The sequence below is a fragment of the Centroberyx affinis genome, unplaced genomic scaffold, assembly GCF_046629955.1.
Source record: "Centroberyx affinis isolate AG114_WGS23_722 - 3 ecotype Tasmania unplaced genomic scaffold, CSIRO-AGI_Caff_v1 ptg003428l_1, whole genome shotgun sequence".
In the NCBI taxonomy this organism is placed as follows: Eukaryota; Metazoa; Chordata; class Actinopteri; order Beryciformes; family Berycidae; genus Centroberyx; species Centroberyx affinis.
Window position 1 is genome coordinate 413,201 of NW_027281401.1, and position 25,438 is coordinate 438,638.

General features: G+C 40.8%; 2 protein-coding genes across 2 annotated transcripts; one reads left to right on the forward strand and one right to left on the reverse strand.

The window, feature by feature from the left end:
* The first annotated feature begins 12,343 nt into the window (after positions 1-12,343).
* On the forward strand, positions 12,344-21,775 carry fhl2a (four and a half LIM domains 2a). Its single transcript, XM_071539234.1, has 6 exons — positions 12,344-12,381; positions 16,675-16,850; positions 16,963-17,137; positions 20,992-21,161; positions 21,336-21,522; positions 21,616-21,775. Exons 2-6 carry the CDS (start codon positions 16,695-16,697, stop codon positions 21,765-21,767), a joined length of 840 nt encoding a protein of 279 aa, XP_071395335.1. The 5' UTR covers positions 12,344-12,381; positions 16,675-16,694; the 3' UTR covers positions 21,768-21,775.
* A 1,901-nt stretch (positions 21,776-23,676) lies between these two features.
* cunh2orf49 (chromosome unknown C2orf49 homolog) lies at positions 23,677-25,438 on the reverse strand. The gene is made up of 4 exons (XM_071539267.1): positions 25,319-25,438; positions 24,944-25,095; positions 23,976-24,237; positions 23,677-23,814 (listed from the first exon to the last, which is right to left on the reverse strand). Exons 1-4 carry the CDS (start codon positions 25,427-25,429, stop codon positions 23,758-23,760), a joined length of 582 nt encoding a protein of 193 aa, XP_071395368.1. The 5' UTR covers positions 25,430-25,438; the 3' UTR covers positions 23,677-23,757.

Below are 25,438 nucleotides of genomic sequence, written 5' to 3' on the forward strand. Positions count from 1 at the left end.
TTTATTGTCTAACTGTAGGTCATTCTATTTTATGTTATTTTTCAGCCTTAACTTTGGCACTCTTTCATCAGGAAATATCATGCACCATAATACAAGACAGTAAGTTTGTTTTGTGTTTTGTAGAGTTCTTGTAGGCCTACAGTTTCACTCCATGTTTAATGCAATGATTTAAAAGTGTGTGCTGATACAGTTTCCGTTGCTGTGTACACTGCAACACTTGATTAGCCTATTCTTTTTTCCAGAGGCGACAAGCGGTTGCGCTTTTATTTTTAAGGAAAACCCGTCTAACTTCCGGTAATATTGTGCTGTCTCTTGCTGGCTTGACGCAGCTCGCTCAACCCAACACTACTGGTCCCGCTGGTGACGTCACCAACGCCGGGGCTAGCACAGGACACCTCCGGGGGAATGGGGACAATCTCCGCGGTCCCTTGCCGATGATGATGGGAACGGATCGGACAAACTGAAGTAGGCTATCGCAAAGGAAACAAGGCACACAAAACCATTTATATCTGAAGGTGTAAACACTATCGCTTAATAGGGAATTCCCCACTTCCACCACGTTTTTCTCCACTGACCAATGGGACAAGTGGATGGGCACTACTATTGTTATTATAGTCAAGGCAGATAGCATCTGTCCCACTGAATTTCTTTATTATAGCGTTCAAGGACAGGCTCACAGGGAAAGGAATCTGGCCCAGTGAGGTCCCCTGTTTGAAAAACTGGGTCCACTGGAAACTTCTGACCAATTTTCCTGTTGCTGAAATGATCATCTGATAGTTATTTTGAAATTAATAACTAAACCTTTTTGTCTACACAGAGGCCCATGGGAAAGCCACACACCCTGTCTGGCCTGTAAAGCTAGTTCTTTACTGACTAGCCAGCCAACAAGACTGCAGTTATGTCTCCTCAGAAATGAAATATTGACTCTCCATGCACACCATGCTCCATAATGTGTTTCAAACACTAGGGTCACAGGATATTTTCAACTTTGATATAGGGGTCACCTGACAAAAACGGTTGGGAAGCCTTGGCCTATAGGTTCCAAAACTATAAGCAAAGTCTGTTGATTTGAGAATTATAAAACTAAGGAAATCACTCGTAACTACTATTATTATCTTCTTTTAAAGGTTGCATCTGCTCAGCATTTTGTTCCTGTGTGTTATAAATCCAGTGAAAGACCTGAGTAATGTGTATATCATAAGCAAGGGAATTTGGATTTAACCTGAGAGAGACAAAAAGGATGGTACATGCATTCTTTTTAGCGCTACATTTTAAAAGTCTTTGTCACAGGACAGGACAGCCCACCCTCCCTACAGGAGTCAACTAATCCTCCCTTTAGAGAGGAGTTTCATTAAGGAAGCTGTCCTATAAGGTGCTGTACAGCTTTTCCATAATTAGGGGGCAAAATAACAGAGCTCATTAACACTAGACTTATTCCCTCTCCTGCCTCAGGTTAATATCCAGGCTGCAGGGAATGGAGTTATCTATAGAAAAGTCCATGGTGAATTTTTAACTATTTCATAACTCTGAATGACTGGAGGGGAATGTCGTATTATCATGACAGTGTCATTTTTAAAGGGATGTCTAACTTTGAACTTCATTCTCATGCAGGTATTCCTGCAATTTTGTCTTTCAGTTACTTATTTAAAATTGATAAAATGGCTATTCAATCAATGTTAGAAGTTTATTGAAAGTAGAACCAAAACTAAGTGTGAGGAAAAAAGTTTATAAAAAAGATATAAGGATTATTATTATACTTACAAAATGAACTGGAATAAAATAAAAACAACAACAACAACAATATGAATCATTCTCACTTAGTGTTTTGGTATAATACATTGGAGAATCCCTAGGTAAAATATGCAGTTAATTCATACATGAATTGATATGTATCTAAATGCAATTTCTATTGTGTATACAAAACAGATACCATCAAACCATTTCTCAAAGGCAGAAATGTTCAAATACTAAAGAACTCCAAAACTGGTGTGGGTAATTATACACCAGTGTTTATTTAAAGTGTCAGCACACACTCTGCTCTGTATGACTTCCAGTCTCGTTTCCCAAGTGTGTGAAGCTATCAAAGCTAATTTTGTCTCTGGTATCAGTTTGTGGAACTGCATCGCTCTGCAAATCAAAAGCTGTCGTACCAAAGCTATGTTTAAAAATGATGTGAGGACATTGCTGTGGAACAAATTGAGACCACAATGGAAATAAATGTTTTAAGTAACACTTTTTTGTGCTATCCTCTGAGATCAAATATACATTCATTGTTTTTATTATGGATTTTTCTATCAAATCAATCAGTGAAATTAAAATAAAAATTAAAATAAATTTAAACTTGAATTGTAAAACACAGAATTGCTCTAACATAAGGCAGGTATTCCCGCCTCTTTCTCTGGGCGTAAACTAGATAGATAGTAAACTATCTATCAAGCTAATTACCATTGGTATATGATGGCAGGGTCACACTGTATCCTCATCACCTAAACAATATTCCAGCCTCCTCAACTACCACACACTCGTAAACTTGTAGACTACTTATAGACTTTATCCAGCTCATATGACCCCATCCCTATTTTACTAGTTTATATGTGCAACATTTATACATTGTATCTGTACACTGATATACCCAGAAAAAGCTTGATGCAAATCACTTGTTCCTTGTCCCAAGGCGCCCCCACATGTCTATTTTTTATTCCTACACTGGTAAGGGAAGTAAAGCAGGATACACCTGTAAATATGTTCTGAAACTTATCTGAGATTTTGGTCAGAGGGGAAATACAATGACAGAAACATGTCTGAGGTAAAAACAATGTTTTTTCTCAGGTAAAAAAAATATACAATCCAATTTGAATCCTCAAGCAAAAGCATTTCTTAAATTTATCAAGTGCAGCCAGATCCATATATGTACAGATCCATAAAGGCATTGCTACACACAGAGCATTTGCAGCTGAGCAAAACCATATCAATTCAAAACAAAAAGCCTCCTGCTAAAACAAATGCTTGTCTGCGTGTTGTGAGGTGTTGCGTTGCACATCACAAGGGGGCAGAGCGTCCCTGGTAGAGACCAAAGTTTCTCCCTGTCGTCCTGTCAGCACGTCACACATTCCAACCTCAGTACTATGGCGTCAGGATGGTAAGATAACCCCCTGGTGAGTATCCATCCCCACACACACTGTGACCAGTGACTTCGATATCTTATCAAATCTATACAATTATAAAGCAATCGCAAGAAGTACAAGCACATGCTCATTTGCTCAAGAACCATTACAGGTCAAGCAGCCTATTTGAAACAAAGCTGGCCAAAGGTTAAGTGGAAACCATTGAGTTTGCATGTGAAGCTCCCTGACATGAGGATCATTCGATTTTCTGCTTGATTTTCATTTGACGTAAAACAGCTAGGTGGCCTGTGACGGTAACATTGCATAATATCATTACTATGGTATGGGAGATTCTCAGCTGATGTAAAATATTTCATGTAGATATAGACAACCATAAGTGCATGACTACAGGACTGGGTAACACTTGTCTCTCTTGCCCCTCCTCCTTTAAGGCCCAAAGAGGGCTTGACTTATTAATCAAGGCTGAGTAACACTTGTCAACACTCCATCAACCACTGCTATAACCAGGATGTCTTCCATTTTAGATCCACGGCCCTTCCATTCTCACCATCAGCACTAAATCACCCCACTGAGTGACTGCTGAGAGCCTGCAGCTAAGTGCAGCTATACTTACAGCACTGATGAAACTAGAAGTTTATTTTGGCAGAAAGGCGCCCGTCCTTAAGTCCACCTGACTAGAAGTGATGACGTGCATGATGAAGTGGTGGCTCCTGCTCTGTTTGCTATCCCCACTGTCCCACAGTGAAATTGTCAGCAGATGATATGCATGATAAGGTATATGTAATATGCTGTCATACATGTTATTTCCAAATCATCCCATAATTTGAGTAATTGATTTATGAGGACAAAAGAGCAATTTGTGGAAAACACAAGACCATAATTCGTAAATAACATTACTATTAAACACTGTAAATCCACATGCCTTCCATTCTCTCAAACCATGACATCTATTAACCTTTATCTCCCTTACACAATGTGAGCTTCTACAATGTAACACATGTTGCATTACATTAAAATGAGGATCACTGGCTTGATCCAATTTGTGTTTGATGAATATATTTGTTTTTAAAACGATAATGAGGATCATCTGTCAGTATTAATCTGAGTGTATACTCATACTTATTTGTGTGTGCATGTAAGAAATCAAGTGAGTGCTTATGTGAAGGAACTCATGCTCCACATGTATACGCTGCGTCTTGTTTACTCCATTTATTCTGCTTTCTGTAATAAGATTTATTTCTCTGATTCAATCGTCTAATCTATCTGTGTTCTGTTACTCTGAATGGATGTGTATGATTTTATATTTCTAATGACAGTTGTGCATTTTTACACTGACAATGACATGTTGCAAGCACCTAACATATTGTATTGCATCTAGGTAATGCTTGCTATGTTTTCAGTGCAGATCTTTGAAGCAGGCTGTTATACATGCAGGACAGATGGGGGTTCGCTGCCCTCATTCAGGGGAGTCCTCAAGTATTGGGAACCGTCAGTGTTGAGGATCAGATCAGTAACCTTTAAACTCTTATGTGGCCTCTCTAACCAACCTTCAGCTTTAAAAGAATATAGTTCAGTTTACGACTTTAGTTTACATACTGTAGAATCTTAGTAAGAACAAACCCACGCTTACAGTCTGTCTGGTCTATTTGCTCATTAAACCACACTGGTTTAATGAGCAAATAATGCAGCAATGCGACAATATATTCTATTTATTGCACATTAAAAATGTGTATTGATACACAGCTAGAGACAGCTGAATTGCTGTGTGAATTGTGCCATTTCAGGTAGACCTAGGATGTTTAAGGCAAATATCACAGACATGGCAAATACCAGTGCAAAATGAACTAAAGTGGGTTCCTCATTAAAGACACAGCTAAAAAAAAAAAAAATAGATCAAGAACATAATGAAATATACTCCAGATCATCATGATCATGACCAATAGTTTTATAGAGGCAAATACTTTCTTACGTCCAAGCACCATTTTAGCCGATCTTCATGACTTGGTAATCTAACTTTCAATGGAACCACTGTTGGTGCAATAATTAGTTGAGGTACACCATACTAATTTGATTGACCTAACACAGTCAAAAACCACGAGGCTTGCACATCAGTGGTTTGCTGTGTTAACTTTTCGGGAGATTTACGCCACTGGCAATGTAAGAAAGAAAAACCATACAAGATTCATTTGAATGCAGTTAAACAGTATTGGTTTGGTATCAGCATTATAAGTTACCTATAAAATCAGTGGGGTCAATTTCTATCCACTTTACTAATATGATTAGCCTAATAACTGTTGCTTAGACCTTACCTACTTTACTCTTTTCTACTAGTGCTCTGACACAATCAACCAAAACATTTAAGAGGCTTTCAGATACTGGCACAGTATGAAAAGAAGTTTAATCAGTTCTGAGAGGTTTTAGACAAGTTTCTGGTAAATTCCAGTGACATGAATTTGGACTCCTGAAAGAGATACTTTCAGACACACAAGGAATATTGCACTGAGTACTTCCACATGACTTCACTGGCATGGCTAAACCTTTTTAAGCAGGCTCATCACACTGCATAAAAACCAGAGTGCCCTCTGACACAAAGTTGTTAACTACAGTTTACATGCTAGAGTAGATTGCAGAATTTAAATTCAAGTGTTTAACTCTCCAGAGATACAAAGAATTAATATACATGGTGAATGGAAGTGGATGAAAACTGTAAAGTTGAGACTGTTCTTTTGTCCTGTTTTCCCCTGATCACTTGGCATTTCAAAGGTTCATTGGGCATCTAAGTGTATCACAGCCAGATCAGTTGAATCAAACTCCAAATAAAGCAAAAAATCCTGCTTTCACTTACTGTAGGAGGCAATATGGCTGACTGGCTGATTCATTAAAGGGGAAAACAACTTGTGTTGGCTACCACTTGTGTAGTGGTAGCACAGTCCAGCGTCACATGGGCAGTAGAAGAAATAGCTAGTGCAAGTTGAGAGTGGGGTGCAAAACATTTGCTTTTCATAATTTTAAATATAAACTGTTGGTTACACTCAGCCAATTCTGCAAAAATAGCTGCTAGGAAATTTAAACTGAAAGTCTATGAGTGACGTGTGGGAAAAAATGTAATCTTGGAAAACATTTGAATGAGCAAAATATTGTCACATTTTCAACTAGATTCTTCTCAGTGTATTGGAATGTGTATATATCTGTATATATATATATACACATTTCAACACATTATATGGATATATAGATGTATGTAATGGTATGATAATGCTATATTGTTATTGTTATTGTAATTGTAAATGAACGTAATTGTAAATGAATTGCAAAGACATGTTGAGGCTGTTTAGGCTACTTGGCCTCAGGATGTTGTGGGACAAAGCTAGAAATAAAGTCAGATTCTGCCTGTTTACACAACAAAACAAATCTCTCTTTGGCCAAAACTCTCTATTCTGCCAGATGTGATAAGACAAATTATTAAAAGCCCAACAGCCTTACAAGGTACTTAAGGGGGCCTTTGGGTACAGTTATAGGCCCCCCAGCTGCCACCGCCCCACCAGCCTCAATCCTCCGTCTCACCCCCGTCTTGGATCTGTATCCTGGGCCTGGGTCTCGGTCCTAGCTGCTAGCGTGCCATCGTGGCAGCTGTCCTTGCCTTGCAGCAGACAGAATTAGTAAGATAAACGTAGGCAGAGACAGAGAGGCCCAGTTGCTCTCTAGACAAGTGGGGTCAGATGGGACTGCAGCAGTCTCTTACCCAATCAGTGAACAGGGACACGGAGAGACAGAGACAACCCAGTTGTTAAGTCATTAAGACTGGAGGTTTTCACTGGAACTAATTATGAGAGGTGGATTTCATACTGGGGCTTCATTAGTAAGGGGGAGGTGGTAATCATTCACAGCCTCCAAATGTCTGGATTCATATAGTTCTTTTCTACGGTTTGATGTGCCCATGTGTGACATCTTTAGTACAGGAACAAAGTCTCCAAAATGTCAAGGTACCCCTCCCCAAGGTACCCCATCTCAGTTGAAATTATCATGCATTACTCCTCAAGGTCTTCAAGGACTTAATAAGAGATATTGGGACACATCAGGGCAGCTTTGGTGCAAATATGAGGTAAATCCAGGCAATAGGTGAAAAATGACATGCGATTAAGTAGGTACTCGCTTCTTCCAGAAACGCTCTATTTTGCACTTTTTCAAAAAAGTGCAATCAGTTTGTTGATCAATCACTTTTGCAGTAAAATATTTTTAAATGAACATCCATTTCATGAAGGGGTTCATGTCACAGTTGTGAAAATTGTCATGTTTTCTTCTAGTGGTATCTCAAAAACTGAAGCTCTTTTCAGGATTTGCTCCTGTGCTACTTTACTTTTCAGTATTGCAGAGCATAGTAGAGCAAACTGGTGTGGAGCTACTGTGTGCTTTACAATGTGACACTACCATCCAGATGATTCCAGACCAAATTAGATATAAATCTTGAACATAATGCTCTAGTATGTATGTGTGTGTGTGTGTGTGTGTGTGTGTGACTGTCTGTGTGATTGTGTGTATGAGGGGGTGTGCTAGCAAAAGGAACAAAGAGAATGGTCAACCCTAGTGTCTAAATAAAGTGTCCAGTGACTGCAGGGCTTGAAACATCCTACCAATCTTCGTAGGGATTTAGCAGTCTGGGAATACAACACCGGGTTAAATGACCAAGGATTTGCTCTCTCATATATAGACCCACATCACTTTACTGCTATGCTACTAGCAGAAGAAAGCGTGAAAATGAGTAGAGGAGACTTTCAATTTAACTGCACTAAATACAGCGTAACATATTCCAATACCTGGGACTGTCATCACTTCATTCTCAGGCGACAAAGCCAACCACACTGCACTACTCTACTACTTTTTTCCATTTGAGAGAGTTTGATCAATTATATTGCTTGTTGTTTCCTCTGAGATGGAATATATTATTCTTTACCTAACTCTCTTTACCTAACACCTCTCCTCTTGTAATGCAGGCTTATTGGACTGAAGACCCTGAGCCCAAGAGACCCTGATCATCAAAGTCAAAAATATTTTCATATAAAGTCAACTTTTTAAGCAGTGGTGGAATTAGAGATTCTGACAGGATCAGCTACAACAAGCTAGTTTATCAGGGAAAAATGTGGCTGAATACCATTCTTTTTTGTTTCTCTTAACCCTTTATGTATTCAGGCAAAAATCTGTTTCTTTTATCTAGTATTCACAATCTCATTCTTTTTGTCATAAAGCTTGTGACCATAGGTGGGGGTCAGCACTCTCTTCACCACCACAGTCAGATACAACGCCCACATACTGCAGCTGATGGACCTACACGGAGGTCAATCTCACAATCCTTCTTACCCGCACTCGTGAATGACCCAGAGACACTTGAACTCCTCCACTAGGGGCAGCTGCTCACCCCTCACCATTGGAGGTGCTGATCCTCATCCCAACCGAAACACATTCAGCTGCAAACTTTTCCAGTGAAGTAACTGCACACAGTGCAGAGATCATAGTCTTGATGAAGCCAGAAGGACGGCATCATCTGCAAACAGTAGAGATGCCACCCTAATGTTGCCAAACTGGACACTCTTCAGACTTTGGCTATGCCTTGATATCTTCTCCATGAATGTCACAAACAGGAGAGGGGACAATGTGCACCCTTGGCGGAGTCAAGCCCACCTTGAACGTGCCTGACTTAATGCCAAAAATGAGAACACAGCCCTCGATGTGTGTGTTCAGGGACCGAATGACCTAAATAAAAAGCATAATGTGGGCCTCGTGATGCACAGTAACAGTAAACAAAATCCTATTTAGGATGGATGGATTGTGGGTCTATAGTGGCAAATGGGCAAGGAAATAGGTCACTTCACAGAACAAAGTACTTTTCCAGCCCTGGCCCTCCTGATCACAAGAAGTCCACAACGGACACAGGCTCATATTATCTTTCAGGTTACCTAATCAATAAGGCATGTTAGTGACAAGGAAGCACATTGACAGCAGGACTGGATTCCCAAGAAATTAAGAGAATGAAGCCATTCACTCCCACTCCTTTTAACTAGGTTGGGTTAACTGTGCTCTGCTGGTAATGACACATGACAACCATGTTCTGTCAGTTCATTGTGACTCTGCTATAGGTCAACTGCAAACTGTGTTCTCTACTTTAGCAATACCAGAAGTTTTTTATTATTATTTATGTATTTATCCGTCTGTCCATCCGTCCGTTAGCAGGATATCTCAAAAAGTTGTACACGGATTTGCACAAAACTTGGTATGAAGGTTGGTTATGGGCCAAGGAAGAACTGATTAACTTTTCATGTCGATTGGCCAAAAGGGGTAGTGGTCCACAAAAAAGTGCATTTTTGTGCATTTCAGAACAGATTCACATAATATTACAACTTTGACAAAAGGTTGTGCAGCAGAACCACTGGGCCATGCCTTCTTACAATTTTTGTAATGTCTCTGGGTGAAGCCTTACAGGGTGTTGTCAGACGTGCCAGAAGTGCCACTCTCCTAAAGTTGTGGATAACTCATTTTGGAAGAAAACTCTGGATGGATCAATTTGTTACAAAATTAACCCTCTACACTGACATTGTCCACAGCAGCTCCCACCTCAGATTGCAGTTGTGGCGAGTAGTGCGGTCTAGAGTATCCAACATAAAACAAGGCTATGGCAGTCTTAAACAGCCTCCCGCAGTACACTTGCTAAGCTGTAAGTACTCTCTTCCCACAGTGGGAGCCCTAAATGATTACATCTCTCTTCATCAGTTCTAATTGCCCATTTGAGACCCACAGCATGACACTGCAGGTTCTTTAAAGTTAGTAGCTGGGATCCATTTCAGTGTGTTTGACTGGCAGTGCAAACAGTCCTTCCAGAGGATCATATTGGATCTTGGATGACCCAGGGAAATTCCAGTCCAATTGGTTGCTGTGGAATTAATGATTAACGGTCCAGCAGTGATGATGGGGTCTGTCTGGCTTGACCTTTCCACAAGGCTGTATTTGCAGCAGAGGTAAGTACCAGGCTTTAGCATCACTATAGCCTGGCAGTGCCCAGACAGCTGCACCCTTATCCCCCAGCCTTAGCAGCTGAGGTGGAGGCCTGGATCCAGGGACCAAAGAGTGGGGGAGGGATAACTGTGGGCCAGTGGAGCAGGGGCAAGCAGCGAAGACTGGGGGGCAGGAACAGGGAACCAAGAATTGAGGGAATGCTTAGGCGGTCTTGGGCAATGTTTCAATTGGGCATATAACAGATTCCTAAACCTAATTTGTCCCATGGGGTATTAGATGTTTGGTGGGCAAACATTTAATACCCCAGGGACAAACCTGGGCTAAAGACTGGAGACTTATAGCAATGGATTACCTGTTGTTGAGTGTATTTCAGTGATGTTTCATGGATATACTGGCAGCAAAAGAGGAACATAATGAACATTAGTGATTTATACAGTTGAATACATCAATTTATTCTGCCTTCTGACTAAAATCGTATTGTGTGCATGAATGAAACTGTTTTAGTGAAAAAAAAACAGAAGTCTGTTATTGAGGCAGAGTAATCAAATTAAATCTCTCCCCTCCCCTCTCTTTGTCTCCTAAGGGAGTACAACATCTACTTTCTGACAAACTGTCATCTGACTTCAATTTCCCCCTCTGGTTCACAGGACATCGCTTCCTGTTTAGCAAAGTTGCCTATTTTGAACCTGTTTACATAGATAGATACATGACAGCATTACCAAGCTCCTATCTACAGTTAAGCTGGAGATTTACTCAGATGGAGGTTAGAGGGTTACTGCAAGTTCTGTGAGGTTTTAATCTTGGTTTGATGTTATTTGAATGATTAGCATTCCCTAAATACTAAGTTAAAATACACTACACAAACTTTATGATTTGATACATTTACCTGGAATTGACTGTAATTTACCATTAACAGAAATGACAAGTTCCTGTCTTGGTTATGATATTATTTTGACTTCAGCTGTGTCTTGCATACAAGAGCAGTAATCATTTCCTGAACTAATTGACTCATTCTCACCCCTGCTTATTAGAATGGACCCCAAGCAGAACACCCATACACCAAAATAATACAAACACACACACACACACACACACATACACACACACTGATTTAACAATTCTTCAAACATCACACTCTTTACAGTGGTCTACAAATAGAGCACTTGAATCTTAGTGGAATACTGATGACGCATTTTGTTTCCCCTCACTGGAGAGTGTCCAGGGACCACCAGGTCAGGAAAACCTGCTTCAAACAGAGAGAGAGAGAGAGAGAGAGAGAGAGAGAGAGAGAGAGAGAGAGAGAGAGAGAGAAGAGAGAGAGAGAGGGAGAGAGAGAGAGAGAGAAGAGAGAGAGAGAGAGGGGAAGAGAGAGAGAGAGAGAGAGAGAGAGAGAGAGAGTGAGAGTTTGGAAGGGGGGAGTGCGAACAAGAGAGTGTAGAGGTGCAGAAAATAGTGCTACAATTTTCTGAGAAACCAAGCGGGTGTCTGTCATTACCGAGCCTGGATACCATACCCCACACGATGGAGAATGGGGAGTGAACGAGTATTCTCCTGGGAGGAGAAACGGAGAGAGGAAGGGAAAGATGAGATATATGAGTAGGGGCAAATCACAGCATAACAATCTTTGACATTTGACCCTTGGCATCGTTTCTATCATAGCTATACATCAAAGGCCATGGGGATATTGCAGGATTATGTAACAATGTGTGTGTTTGTGTGTGTGTGTGTCTCTATGCCTGTATTTGTGCAATATTATGATAACGATAACCACAGAGATTCCTGTTGCAAAGAAAACGGAGTTGTGCTCTTACATTAGATTCCAAAGAATGCCTTGGATATCTGTTATTTCTGGCTCTTTTCTCCAGGAAAAGGGATTGGGAGAGATGATAGGATAAGACTGCAGCGGGGAGAGACAAGGATAGAGACGAAGGTAATGTAAGTGAGCGAGTGAACGAGTGAGTGTGTGAGTGAGTGAACCACAAATCAGTGACCTTAAAAGGCCACATGGTCCTGTTGGTGTTAGAGAGTGAAAGGGGGCCTCGGGGTTATCTCGTGTAGCGCCACTGTATTTATAGACCATCTCAAAAAAGACTGCCTGTCCCCTTTCGACCCTCCTCTGTCGCCCCTCCCCCCTTTTCAATTAGCCTCCAATGGGTGGAGTAATCCAATCAGGAGTTACTACAGCTCACCCCCACTCTGCTCTCTCAGTCTGCCCAGACTCCGCACAGACACACACTCCTCAGACAGGAAGGTAAGACCCAGACTCTGTTCACCGCTCCACTATCCATCCATTCATTCGTCCATCTTTCCACTCATCCATCCTTCACTTTTGCAACTTAGCTAAGTCTTCATTCTCTTCAATTCTCTGGGACACAGCTGTTCACTGTGCTCTGGCATCCTCCTACCCCCCAACCCACCCCACCTCACCCACCTGCCCATTTACTCCCTCTTTCCACTTGCACAGTATCTCCACCATTTAACCACCTCTTCCCTCTACCCACTTTCTCTACTCCTCACCGGTCAACAACCTCGCATTCCCTCCTTGATTAAATACTGCTGTCTGTTATTTGTCCCCCTGTGTGTAGAGTTCATTTCCGCCTTTCTTTGCTCCCTCCTCATCATCCTCATCCCTCCCTTCAGCAAAACTCTGTAGATGAAGGTGCCAACTCCTTTTTGATTGAGGGATTACATGTGACTTCTATCTTGGCAAATTTGACTTTTTTGGTGTTTCCATGGTTATGATATTGAAGGGTTTGATGCACTTCACAGCATTTTGGTGCAATGTGATTCAGTATAAAAAACAGTGATTGCAATTAACTTTCATTTCCACTATGTAGGTGCTCATAAACTGTATGAGAAAGTACCCTTTAATGCAACTATTATGGAACAAGATTATAGGTTGATCACTAATTATTAGAGGAACAGCAGCAAGTATAGCAAGTGGTGGTGGGGGGGGGGGGTCAGGTTGAACTGTACACTTATATTTTGTCATTTGTAAAGTGTGTATTGTAATTTAGTTGGCTATTGCATTTAAGAGAGCCATAACACTCTGGAGTGTACACTCTGTACATTTGCCTGTACAATGATATCTAAGTGTGTTCTCTACATTAGTAGGTCAGCAAGATAAGTCTCATTCTCAACTCACAGTCCAAAATCAAACACTCTCTATGAGATGGGAACAGAATGGTTGTGTATTGTCAGAGCTGAGATGTGAGGCACAGCATCAGTGTCATCTGGCTGAATTTGTGGTACAGTATGTGTGTGGTAAAGTGTGTCAGAGGGGGGGATTATTGTTGCTAAAATACACATCTTGGCCACTTGTTAACTGCCTCTTTTGGAATTCCCTAAAGGCATTCCAGTTTCCTCAGAGATAACTGGCTGTCATAGCAGTGGCATGTCACTGCGCACTGCTCCCACCATTGTGGCTCAGGCTCATATTAGAGGGCCGCGGATACTGTTTCAGTGTGGAGATAGAGCAGGGCCCAGTGGTCGAGGGCCAGATTGTAGGTTATGGAGTGCAATCTATGCATAAAGGCTGGAGTTGGAGAGTCATTTCAAAGCCCCCAGAGCTGTTAATGCACTTGACCTAAAAACACAACAGAAATAAGATTACATAAGACTGTAACAGTTTGACGACACTGACTGTGAGATGCTCTGTCAACTGTCCATAAATGTTTGTGAATGAATACACTTTCACATATATGAGACAGAAGCCGACATAGGAATGCATTGTTACTTTGCCCTGGCATGATGAACTGAGTCAATCCTTTCATTTGTCATGGTCATGAGATGACCTCAGTCATTTTTAGACTGAGTAGATGATTGGTGTTTGAACTGATAGTCAGTGCATGGGGCAACATTTTGTAATTTCACACCCTCTGTTCTACAACCTTAGCCCTTTGCCCTGCTTTATTTGAAAGGCATGCACCCCATAAGTGGTGTGTAAGAGTGTGTGTGTGTGTGTGTGTGTGCGCACGTGCATGTGTGCATGCATTCATGAGCATACATGTGACTTCAGCCCAGATGGGGAAGGTGATAGTCAAAGGGCAGAGCCATTAACTTGTGGCAGGAAGGTCACAGGTTTGAACTGCTGAGAATAGTCAGGATGGGGTGAGGTAGAAGAGAAGTGCTCCCCCCTCCCTCAAAAACTACTGTTGAAGAAGATACTCCGCTCCCAGCTGCTCCAGTGAGGCTATTTAGTGACAAACAGTACTGACTGTGGTTGAACCCAGAGTGTGTGCAGTGCCAATATACAAATATTCCCCAGACTCATACAGTCTAGGTTAAATGGGGGTTTTAAAAGGTGGTACAAGATGCACAAACATATGAACCGATTGTCGAAAGCTTTATTCAATTTATCAGTTAATTCAATTGTCCACTTATAAGTCTATTTTTAGTGGCCATTATTTGTGCTTACATATTTCAAAGGCAAATTACCCCAACATTGTTGCTTTGGAAAAATAGATACTAATCAGTTTAATCTAGCTGTTGTTTTGAGTTCTCACTGTCAAAGAAAGTATTGTTCCACTGATTGCATTTCTTCAGATGGTTAGAAGACATTTCAAGGACAGTCATTTTGCCATACCTCTTTAAAACATCTGGAATTATTAATAAAGAATTGTAGATATAGTACATATATTATAGTTATGGGAACATGTATGTTCATTTTATTTGAGCCATCTCAGGCTGTTAAACTCAATGATGTCATATGATTGCATTTTTGTCTTGACTCATAACTCAAATTCCTTAAAACAACAGAAAACTTTAGCCAAATTAAAATATAATTTTTCACAGGAATTTGATTGTCTGGGGAAAAACAGTATTACATAACCAATTTCCTACCTTTGCAGACACATATGCTATCTCTAGTCATCCAACACTTTCTGAGTAGTCCTGGCTGGGCAGTGGTCAAACGCTTGCTATCTATCTGGCTGGAGCTCAGTTTGGCATTAGCCAGCTCCCAGATGGGCAGCATCAAAGGGAACACAGAAGCCAGGAACAGTTGCTTGACATTTTTGAATAGCTGGAGGTTATATTTGTAGTAGTTTAGATTATCCTTTTTTTATTTTTAGGAGTCAGATAAATCCTTATATAAGCTAGGTGAGTCATGGTGGGAGCAACAGACAATGAGGGAATGTGGGAGGGGTGGAGAGTGGTCAGAGCAGAGGATCAGAGATTATCATGACTTCAACTAGATAAAAGCCGCAGCCCACTTCTTTATCACCATGTCTGTATCATCATGTTTTCACAAACCACTAACATCCCAAATCACTCACTGATCTTTAGAGCAGACGTGGAGCTGCTGAGGCAGAAATAGGGAATGATCACAAGTAGATGGAAGGGAAATTTTGGGAGAAGGTCTGACAGTGAGAGAAAGCAACTAGAGGAGAGCAGCTTGATGGAGGAAAAAAAGAGAATAGCAGAAAATAAGAAAAGCAGAAGTGTGAAACAGTGAAAGGGAAGGAATATGAGTGGGAACTGGAGTTCTCCAGCCTTTGCCTCGTTATATAGTCAGAGAGAGAGAGGGGGGGGGACGAGCTGAGGAGACCAAAGTCTGGGGTGTAGCAAGCTGTGTGTTTGGGGACACTGGACAACTGCTTACTTTCTCTCTATATCACACATATGCACACACGCACACACACACACACACACACACACACACACACACACACACACAGAAACAAATGACAGAGCGAGGCTGTCCGGGCACAGGTGGGGATAACCAGAGGGCTTAACAGGGGGGATTGCTAACAGCTGCAGATTGTGACTAGCCATTATTACAGAGTGCCATTTGAACCCACTTACAGATAGACAGAACCACATACACACACACACATACCCACATACACACACACAACAGCGGATACTGTGATCTGGTGCTGACAGCTGGAGGTGAGGTGATGGATGGGTCAGTGTACAGTGGCATAGTGAGCATTGGTATGCAACAGGGCAAAAGTTGACTGTCTTTCTCTAAACATGACTGATAGGAGCTATTTATATCCTCCTCATCTGTCACCTTCTACTTCAAATACCAAGAACTAAATGAAGGGCTGCTGAGAGATGGAAGAGAAAGATGAAAAGAGAAACACCTACACAATTAAAAAACCCTGTACCACAGTGATTGACTGTACTGTGAAGAGTCATGATACTGACAGTGTCCTCGAAAACTCCTGGAAATATTCACTGCTAGGAATGTAACCTCTTTGAGCTATTACTCTCCTGGGTGGCATGATACTCAGTGTCAGTGAAAAGACGTGTTTGCACTGGCAAACAGACAAGACTCTATGAAACTTCTGTTCACTCAGGTGCTAGGATGTTGAAATTCCTTTGTAAGCACAGGCAAAAGCTGTTTAATATGTGACACTCACCAGACAGTCTGGTGAGTGTCTACCTGTCTACAGCTTCCTACTGCTGAGGGCACAAAGTCCTGTAGTCTTTCTAAAGGCATGCACTGACTTTATATAAAAGGGCACATGGATTTGACACAATTTTCACCTCTCTCTCTCTCTCTCTCTCTCTCTTTCTGTCTTCTTCCCTCTCTCAGGTGAGTGATCCAGGGCCAACATGACAGAGCGTTATGACTGCCACTACTGCAAAGAGTCCCTGTTTGGGAAGAAGTATGTTCTTAGGGAGGAGAACCCCTACTGTGTGAAATGTTACGAGAGCCTGTACTCCAACACCTGTGAGGAGTGCAAGAAGCCTATTGGCTGCAACACCAGGGTAGGGGATGTCACACAATGTATTGGACAAACAAGCACAAACATGCTCTCTCTCTCTCTTTCTCTGCCCTGAACACTAATCAGCATTAAATTCTGCCTTGCTCTAATTGTAGGACCTGTCCTACAAGGACCGTCACTGGCATGAGGAATGTTTCCAGTGCTTCCAGTGTAAGCGCTCACTGGTGGATAAGCCCTTCTCCACCAAGGACGAGCAGCTGCTCTGCACTGAGTGCTACTCCAACGAGTATTCCTCCAAGTGCCATGACTGCAAGAAAACCATCATGCCAGGTAGGAAGAGAACCATGAAGAGAGCAATGCAGGCTTCCTTTAAGAAAATAGCAAACAAATAGCATCAACAAATAGCAAAAGCCATTTTTGACTCGCTTCAGCCAATTTGATATTCAGTCCATTTTTGATTTGATTTATTTGACATATCAAAAACAAATATATATAAAATGTCATACACTGCGACAAGTACATATTCATTTAAAAAAATGTTGAGGATAACACAATAAAGTTAAAAGATAACTTATTTCCGTTGTGGTCCTCTTTCACCACAGACAAAGATAGCAAGACAAATAACCATTCCCCACATTCAAGTTTAAATCTATGACAAGACTGACTTGATTCTATCTCTACTGGAAGCCTATTCCACTCTACCGCTGCCATGTACAAAAAGGTATTTTGCCCAGAACAGGTCTTAAATCTACATGGCACAATATCTGTGGCCCTGCCTCTGGTTGAATAGCCATGAGAGTCCCTAACAAGCATAAAATAATTCTTAAAATACCTTGGCCCATTACCTTGCAGGATCTTATGTGTTAGTCTCAGTCTCATTTCAGCTGCCTTACTCTATTTTCTACCTTCAATCATTTTAATTCCTTAAATTCAGAAGGGCCAACGTGAGTCATGGGGCTAAGGTTCACCCTGACTAGTTTATTTTGAGCTGTTTGAAGTGTAGTTTTAATCCCCTTGGGGGCGCTACTGTACCATGTTGTACAGGCGTAGTCAAAGTGAGGCTGAATTAAAACTGATGCTAACATTTTCAGGGTAAACCAGAAATTTGATTTTCTGGTTTACCTTGGTAATAACTCTTTGTCCCATGATCTCTCCACTCAAGGATCTATCAAACTCACAGCCTAAGTATTTAACACAAGTTTTGGCTGCAATCAGAGTGTTTCCCACTGTAATACTGAGCTCCGAGGACCTACTCAACCTTATTTTTGAACCCAATAATATAGATTCAGTTTTCCCAAGGTGCAAAGACAATTTATTTTCAGACAGCCAGTTACTGATGTTTTTCAATTCCTCACTTAACTGGCTCTCAACAATGTTCTTGTCCTTGTAGGAAACCAATAAAGCTGAGTCGTCCGCATAGAGAAAAAGATAACATTTGCAAGCAGATTTCATGTCATTAATATATAACAGAAATAACAAAGCACCTAGGACGCTTCCCTGCGGCACACCACAGTTGATTTCTACAGCCTCAGATAAAGTGCTGTTAATATCAACTCTTTGACACCTATCAGTCAAATATGACCAAATCCACTCACAAGCCTTGCTATTAAAACCCAGGGCTTTTATAGTAGTTTAGTGAGCAGAATCTGACGGTCAACAGTGTCAAAGGCTTTCTGGAGGTCTAAAAGTACCATGCTGCAGAATTTACCCAAAGCAATCTCTTTCCTTGTATAATCAGATAGAAATAATAAACATGTATCTGTAGAGTGTGGCTCTCTAAAACCAGACTGCATACAACAAATCAGAATTGCAAATGTATCTGTTAATTTGCTCATGTATTATTTTCTCCAAGACTTTTGATACGATTCCCAAAATAGACACTGGTCGATAATTTCCCTTTTCCAATTTGGTCCCTTTCTTATACAAAGGAATGACCCTGGCATGTTTCAAATCTTTTGGGACTCTACCAGACTTAACGGAGAGATTAAAAACATGAGTGAGATAAGGTGAAATATATTCAGCAGCATCTTTTAGAAATCTGGCAGGCATTTCATCTAGACCAGTTGCTTTAGAACATTTAAGATCTTTCAATAGCTTTAACACCTTGTCCTGTGTAACCATAGAAAGGCCAAATGAGTCGGCTACCGCTCCCAATTGTGAATAATATTTAAACATTGATTTTCCATCATACATCCCAAGATTGCCTGGCAGCCTGTCTACTAGTTGTTTGGCACCAGATGTAAAAAAAAAAAAAGTATTAAACTTATCTGCTACCTTTGAACTATCAGAGGAAAGCTCACCATTAATGTTGAGACAGATATTATTTGCCTTAGTCTTGAGCCTTTTACTATACCCAATTTGTTTCAGAGACTGCCAAAGTTTCTTTGGGTTACTTTTGTGTTCAGTTATTTTATCAGTTATTTTATTTACTCTCTCTGATCATCTTTTGCACCATATTTCTCAGTTTCTTGCAATTATCCAAGTCAACCTGTTCTTTGGACTTCCTAAAAACTAAAAAGGCTTTGTTTCTCTTGCTAATAGCTTCTAGAATATCCCTATTCATCCATGGTTCATGTGAGTTTGGTTAAATAAAATACTTAAATGAATTTCAAAAAAGCTCTCTGAAATCATCGTGTCACCCACTCAAATTTAACAATCCATGTGAGATGGGTTAAATCAAATATTTGAATGAATTTCAAAGGAGACGTTACATCTATCTGTGACTTTTTGTGTGGTACTACGGACATTATCCAATCAGGCTCCAGCACCAGAAATATTACCAATGTACCAATGTAATTATGTAAGTAATGTGATTAGACTGAGAGAGAAAAACATTTACAAGTCTATGTATAAATCTAGGTTTCAGGGTGGTTTACCAGTGAGTGGTTTACCCATGGGTGACTTATTAAACTATTTAGGTCAATGAAAACTGAATATAAATCTAAATGTCTGTCTAAAAGTGTGTTCAAGTACTGTCTTATATTACACAGGAAATCTGTGTTTATCTGAGGCAGGCTTGAACAGCTATCAAACAGGACAAGATTTGTTCAGACATTTCTGCAGGTTAACAACAGCTCCCCTTGAAGGATATAATATACAAATAATAATAATACATAGTATACAAGCATGAACAGGATTTCATATACATCTATACATTATACATAAAGTGGTGCAATTCTTCAGTTGTCACAAGCAGATGTGATGGGTATATCCTAATATCCTATCCTAAAGCGTGAACGGGGGTCATATGGAATTCCATCTTTGCCCGGTCAGGTGTTCCAGCCCTTGAATTGCCTTGAATTACCAAATATTATTCAGAATAAGTAGTAGTTAAGTAGATTAGGAACATGGAATACACAGACATAGTCCACAGGTGTCTAAAGCAGGAACTAGCTTTCTTGAAGGTGAAGCAAAAGTAGGGATATCAAAGGAAGAATTCACAGGATAAAGTCCCCTCTTATAAGTTAAGTTTGTAGCCTGAAAGTTTTCCAAACTGTTATAGTGTAGCCAGAATGCAGAGCAGGGAACACGTGGAGTTGGTTATGTTTAAAAGAAGGTCATCGGCATACAGGGACACTTTGTGAGACCCTAACCCTAACCCTCAAGTTATCCCTCAAAGTTATCCCTCAAAGGCTGGACACTGATTAAGAAAAATTGCTGGTTCAAATGTTAAATAAAAAAGTAATGGGGATAAGGGGTATCCTTGCCTTGTTCCTCTGTAGCTTGAGCATGTGATTGGTGGGTACGGAGGCTAATAGAGACGTCTATAGTAATATCACCCACAATATAACAAAATATAACAATATATAACAAAATCGGTACCGAAACCATATCATTGTAGACCTCATAAAGAAAATCCAATTCCACCATGTTACATGCCCTCTTCGTGTCTAAGGAATTCCAAGTTCAGTGTACTAAGCCAATTCTAAAACCCTATCAAAGACATACATATGAAACCACTTTCAAAACTTCAAGTTGTCCTTCAAATTGAGGTGATTTTCTAATTGTACCATTTTCCCATTAATAAGCCCATATCAATAAATAAACTAAACATATTATTTAAAGTGAATATTACCTGTTGAATCCAGAGCCCATATTTACCATTCCTCTATTTATATTTTATTTCAGGGTTAGGGTCCTTTCTCTAACTCCCTCCTATTCATTCTCTCTCTGTTGCTCTACAGGCTCCAGGAAGATGGAGCACAAGGGGAACAGCTGGCACGAGACCTGCTTCACCTGCCAGAGATGTCAGCAGCCCATCGGCACCAAGAGCTTTATCCCCAAGGACAACCATAACTTCTGTGTGCCATGCTATGAGAAGCAGTTTGCCATGCAGTGTGTGCACTGCAAGAAGGTAAGATCCGTCTTTGTTCACATCAGGAACTCAAGTGCAACTGAATTTCACTTGGAAAAACATAAAGTGGTACTTTTCCTGCACTGTCCTAATAAATTGTCTTAACAATCCAGAGAAGGATGATGAAGTATCTGTGTTTATTAAAAATGTGGATCTTGTTCTCTCTCTTATTAGCCCATTACCACTGGCGGGGTGACCTACCGTGAGCAGCCCTGGCACAAGGACTGCTTCCTATGCACTAGCTGCAAGCAGCAGCTGTCTGGCCAGCGGTTTACCTCTAGGGATGACTTTGCCTATTGTCTCAACTGCTTCTGCAACCTGTATGCCAAGAAGTGTGCCTCCTGCACCACCCCCATCAGCGGTAGTCACTAATTATCTGTCTGTCTGACTCTAAAGATGATCTTTTGCAAAGTATTTCCCTGTTGTCTTGACTCGTCTTTATTTTCACTTGCAGGTCTTGGAGGCAGCAAGTACATCTCCTTTGAGGAGCGCCAGTGGCACAATGACTGCTTCAACTGCAAGAAGTGCTCCGTGTCCCTGGTTGGACGTGGCTTCCTCACCGAACGTGATGATATCCTATGCCCAGAGTGTGGCAAGGACATCTAATTTGGTGTGAAGGATGATGGATACATCAGATTGGATGGCCATATAATGACCAAGGAATACCAAAGATAAATACTATCTAAGCACAGAGCATAGCTTCTTCTTAACCTAGCATGGCTATCAATGTACAGTATTATATGACATGAAATACAAATTGCTAGAACTAACCCTGTTATTTGAATTTAGGAGGTTTTATTTCAAAACAAGATGTTCGCTATTTGAAAAAAGTGACCACTAATAAAATAATTGTTGGCATGAATGTAAAGCACACAAGCTATGTTAAGACCTTTGCTTAAAATAGTGATTAATATTAGGTTGCATTTTTTTCTAAAATGGATGCAGCATTTTGAGATAAATTCCCTACAATATTAACGCAGACTATCAACCTTCGAGTGTGGTAGCAGTTAATGCTTTCTGCATGCACCAGCTTGATATTGTAATGATCAGTTTGAGGTTTTGTGCATGAGTGCTGTAATAATGAATGAAATATAAATATCAATATATTGAAATTATATATTTACTCTTATAAATGCTATCTGGAGGTGTGCATAAAATGACAAATTTCAGAATTCTTGTGGCAAAAATAAAACATGAACAAACACACAAAGGGACAGATTTACTGGGTCTCAATGGTCCAATTTTGAGCTAGAAATACACATAAAGGCAATAAGGAAGGTGCTGCAGTGAGGTATAAAACCACTAATAAAAACCTTAAACTTCCTTTATTATTGGTTCTACAATGTTCAATTTGAGTATATGTTACAGTAAAGGCATATCGATCATGGTCAGAGATATGCTGACCTTTCTAATTAAATAAAAGGGATTCTTTTTATTCAGGTTAACACTTTATTTTAAAAAACAGTTGGTACAAATTTGACACTGGATTGGATTTGACACTGGATTCAAAAGGCTTAGTAAATCTTGTTCCTGTGTGAGTCTTGAGCTTGGTGAAATGGTCAACTTGGACTATATCAGACATTTTCAAAGACATTGCCTGCAAAGTCTGTTCATCTAAAATCCAAATAAAATTGCTTAAAAATGACAGTTTTCTGTATTCAGTTGGTATTCCTTACATTCTTATGAATGCTTAACTGGTTATGTTTAAATACAACATGAATGAAGTTCTCTGCTTCCATCTAGTGTCCAAATGTACTTATGACCATTTAGCAGACTATTTTGCCCCAACTGCATAAAAAACATTTCAATTCCACTACACTACCAGTCACAACCTTGACCAATCTGTGATAACTTTCTTTATGCAAACCTCACTGGAATAGAGTTCATTCATAATTCAAAATGAAACCTAGTACCTATTCAAAATGTGAAATATGTACATACACATTCTGAAATGCTATGTCCAGTCTAAATTGGTTGGTTTATATTCCTTTATTTGCATGTATGAACCAGGGAATTCCAAACTATTACACACGATCAATACAAGAACAGATTTCCATTCGCAGCATTTTATACCATAATAAATAAAACCCCCGCCAAGAAACTCTCTTCACCCACCGATATTGCAGCCCAATACTGGAGGGCCTCTTAGCCAAATCAACCTCTGCACAGAAACAGAAGAGCCAAAATTTCCAGTCATGACATTTTAGAAAACAAATGTCCTCTGCCTGCTTTGTCCTCTACACTGTCTCCATGTGTGGGACCCGAAGGGAGTTTGCCAATCATTGGTGGTAAGGACACTTGAGGGAGTGGAAAGTAACAAGCAGGTCATCATGGATGGTCTGAGCACCGCCCTATTCTGTCAGTTCCAGGTTTTTGCTCTCAGAATGGAAAGAGGGCAGAAGGATGGGCTAGAGACACCTGGGCAGATTGGTTCCCACCTCTTTTTTTGTAATGCAACGAGTGGGAGAACTTCTGTGATGGGGAGAGCAAAGATAACTGGGAGCAACAATCTGCGTTTAGTAACCTCGCTGGAGCGCAGTGGTCTGTCCCCCAGAGCCTGGGTTCTCATCAGGTCTATCTGGATAAGGTTCAGAGGTCAGGGCCATGTCACATGCTGGATCTTTTTCTTCACTTCTGGAGACTTAAGTACATCCTGGAGAGACGGAGGGGGAAATATCAGCAGATATTACAAGGATGTAATCTTCAGAAAATACATGCAACACAATAGTGATAAGTATGCATCTTCCCTAAGATCTCGGAACTGAAGTGACGCAACAAAAACATGATATGATTACAGGAGATGAGGCTCCTTACCGAGCTGTTTGCCTCTCGTTTGAGGTTGGCTGTCTGAGAGCCGCTGACAGACGTCTGGGAGGATGAGGAAGAGGAGGGTGTGCTGCCAGACAGCTTACGGACAGGGTTGGACAGGTTTGCGGCTGGAGGAGGTTTTAACCTGTCAGTGATCCCTGTTGACACTGTGGTTCCCTCTGGTTTCTTCACTTTCAACGGGCCATAGTGAGAGGAACTGCCGTCAAACACGATCTGAGGCCTCTTCCTATTGTGGTCATTACTGGAGCTGGAAAATTAACAGACAGTAATGACGATAAGGATAAAATAAAACTAGAGCGAGACATTGAATAGAACAACCACCCTATGTGAGGATACTTTGCATCTACACAGTGAAGTGAGATACTTAGTGTGCTATTCTAAAACACTCACCATGCATGCTTCCAGCGGTTCAAGTGATCTGTTAACGTCTTCGCCATGCAGAAATGTTTTGCCTATATTTTTATTCAGCAGACGAAATTCCCATTTAATACAGTGAAACACTGAATTGTAAAAAGAACTACATTCATTACAGCTGTTGCAGTCGCACACAGTGGGTGGAGAGCACACTCTGACAGATGTGGAAATGTCAGGAGTGTTGCTTTTAAAAGGGAAATCCTAAAACACAATTAACATGTTATTTTTATGATGGTGAAGATTTCAATCTGATCTATTAAGCCTCCCCAAAATCTAGGAGCAAAAGAGCCAGATCCCTTGAGGACGACAAGTCATGGAGCTGCTCTGCCTTGAAAGTGAAACCAGGCCCACAGGTTTGCAGATGTTCACAGTATAATGGACTACAGCTCACACTGTTACAGCGAAGACAGTGACTCCTGCACGTGCCGACCTAAATCTGAACACCACAGCCAACGGGAGGTCCATATGGTGGGCTACACTTTGAATTACTTCCATCCCATCAAAACATAACAGCTTTATCCTGAAAGCTCATCAGTTACCTGTTTGATCCAGTCTGTCTGCCCCGGGTCTTCTCCACTCTCTTACCCCAGCGGCTGTTGGGTAAAGTCCTCTGCGGGAGCGGGATGACATGCCGGAGATAGAGCTCTGTCAGCCGGTCTCGGCTCCCACAGTCTCCGGTACTTATCTTTTTCTGTTCCAGATATAAGTTAAGGTTAGCTACCTGACATGCTGCTAACATTCAACAACAACAGCCAACTGGGTAAGCAACTGAAAGCTACATTTTGTTGGATGAAGCATTCCATGAGGAATCTCAATGAGACCTGACAGTTAGCTAGTTAGCTAACATTAGCGTTACATTACTTTAACTCCACATTAAGGGACATTTCCCATGTTTCTCTCAAAACGACGCTTACCTCGCTTAAAAGTACCTGCATGAACTCTTGAGACAAGAGCTCAGGGTGCAGTAAGAGATCTACGTCTGAGGTAGATTTGTCTTTCCCTTCTTGTCCCGTGGAGCTCGCCATGTTTGAAGC

Bases quoted from the DNA above. Each gene is read 5' to 3' on its own strand.
- fhl2a (XM_071539234.1), top strand. From the start codon at position 16,695: ATGACAGAGCGTTATGACTGCCACTACTGCAAAGAGTCCCTGTTTGGG. The intron at 21,162-21,335 runs GTAAGATCCGTC...CTCTCTTATTAG, and splicing joins AGTGTGTGCACTGCAAGAAG to CCCATTACCACTGGCGGGGT. The intron at 21,523-21,615 runs GTAGTCACTAAT...TTTCACTTGCAG, and splicing joins CTGCACCACCCCCATCAGCG to GTCTTGGAGGCAGCAAGTAC.
- cunh2orf49 (XM_071539267.1), bottom strand. From the start codon at position 25,429: ATGGCGAGCTCCACGGGACAAGAAGGGAAAGACAAATCTACCTCAGAC. The intron at 25,096-25,318 runs GTAAGCGTCGTT...TATCTGGAACAG, and splicing joins TGCAGGTACTTTTAAGCGAG to AAAAAGATAAGTACCGGAGA. The intron at 24,238-24,943 runs GTAACTGATGAG...TTAATTTTCCAG, and splicing joins AGACAGACTGGATCAAACAG to CTCCAGTAATGACCACAATA.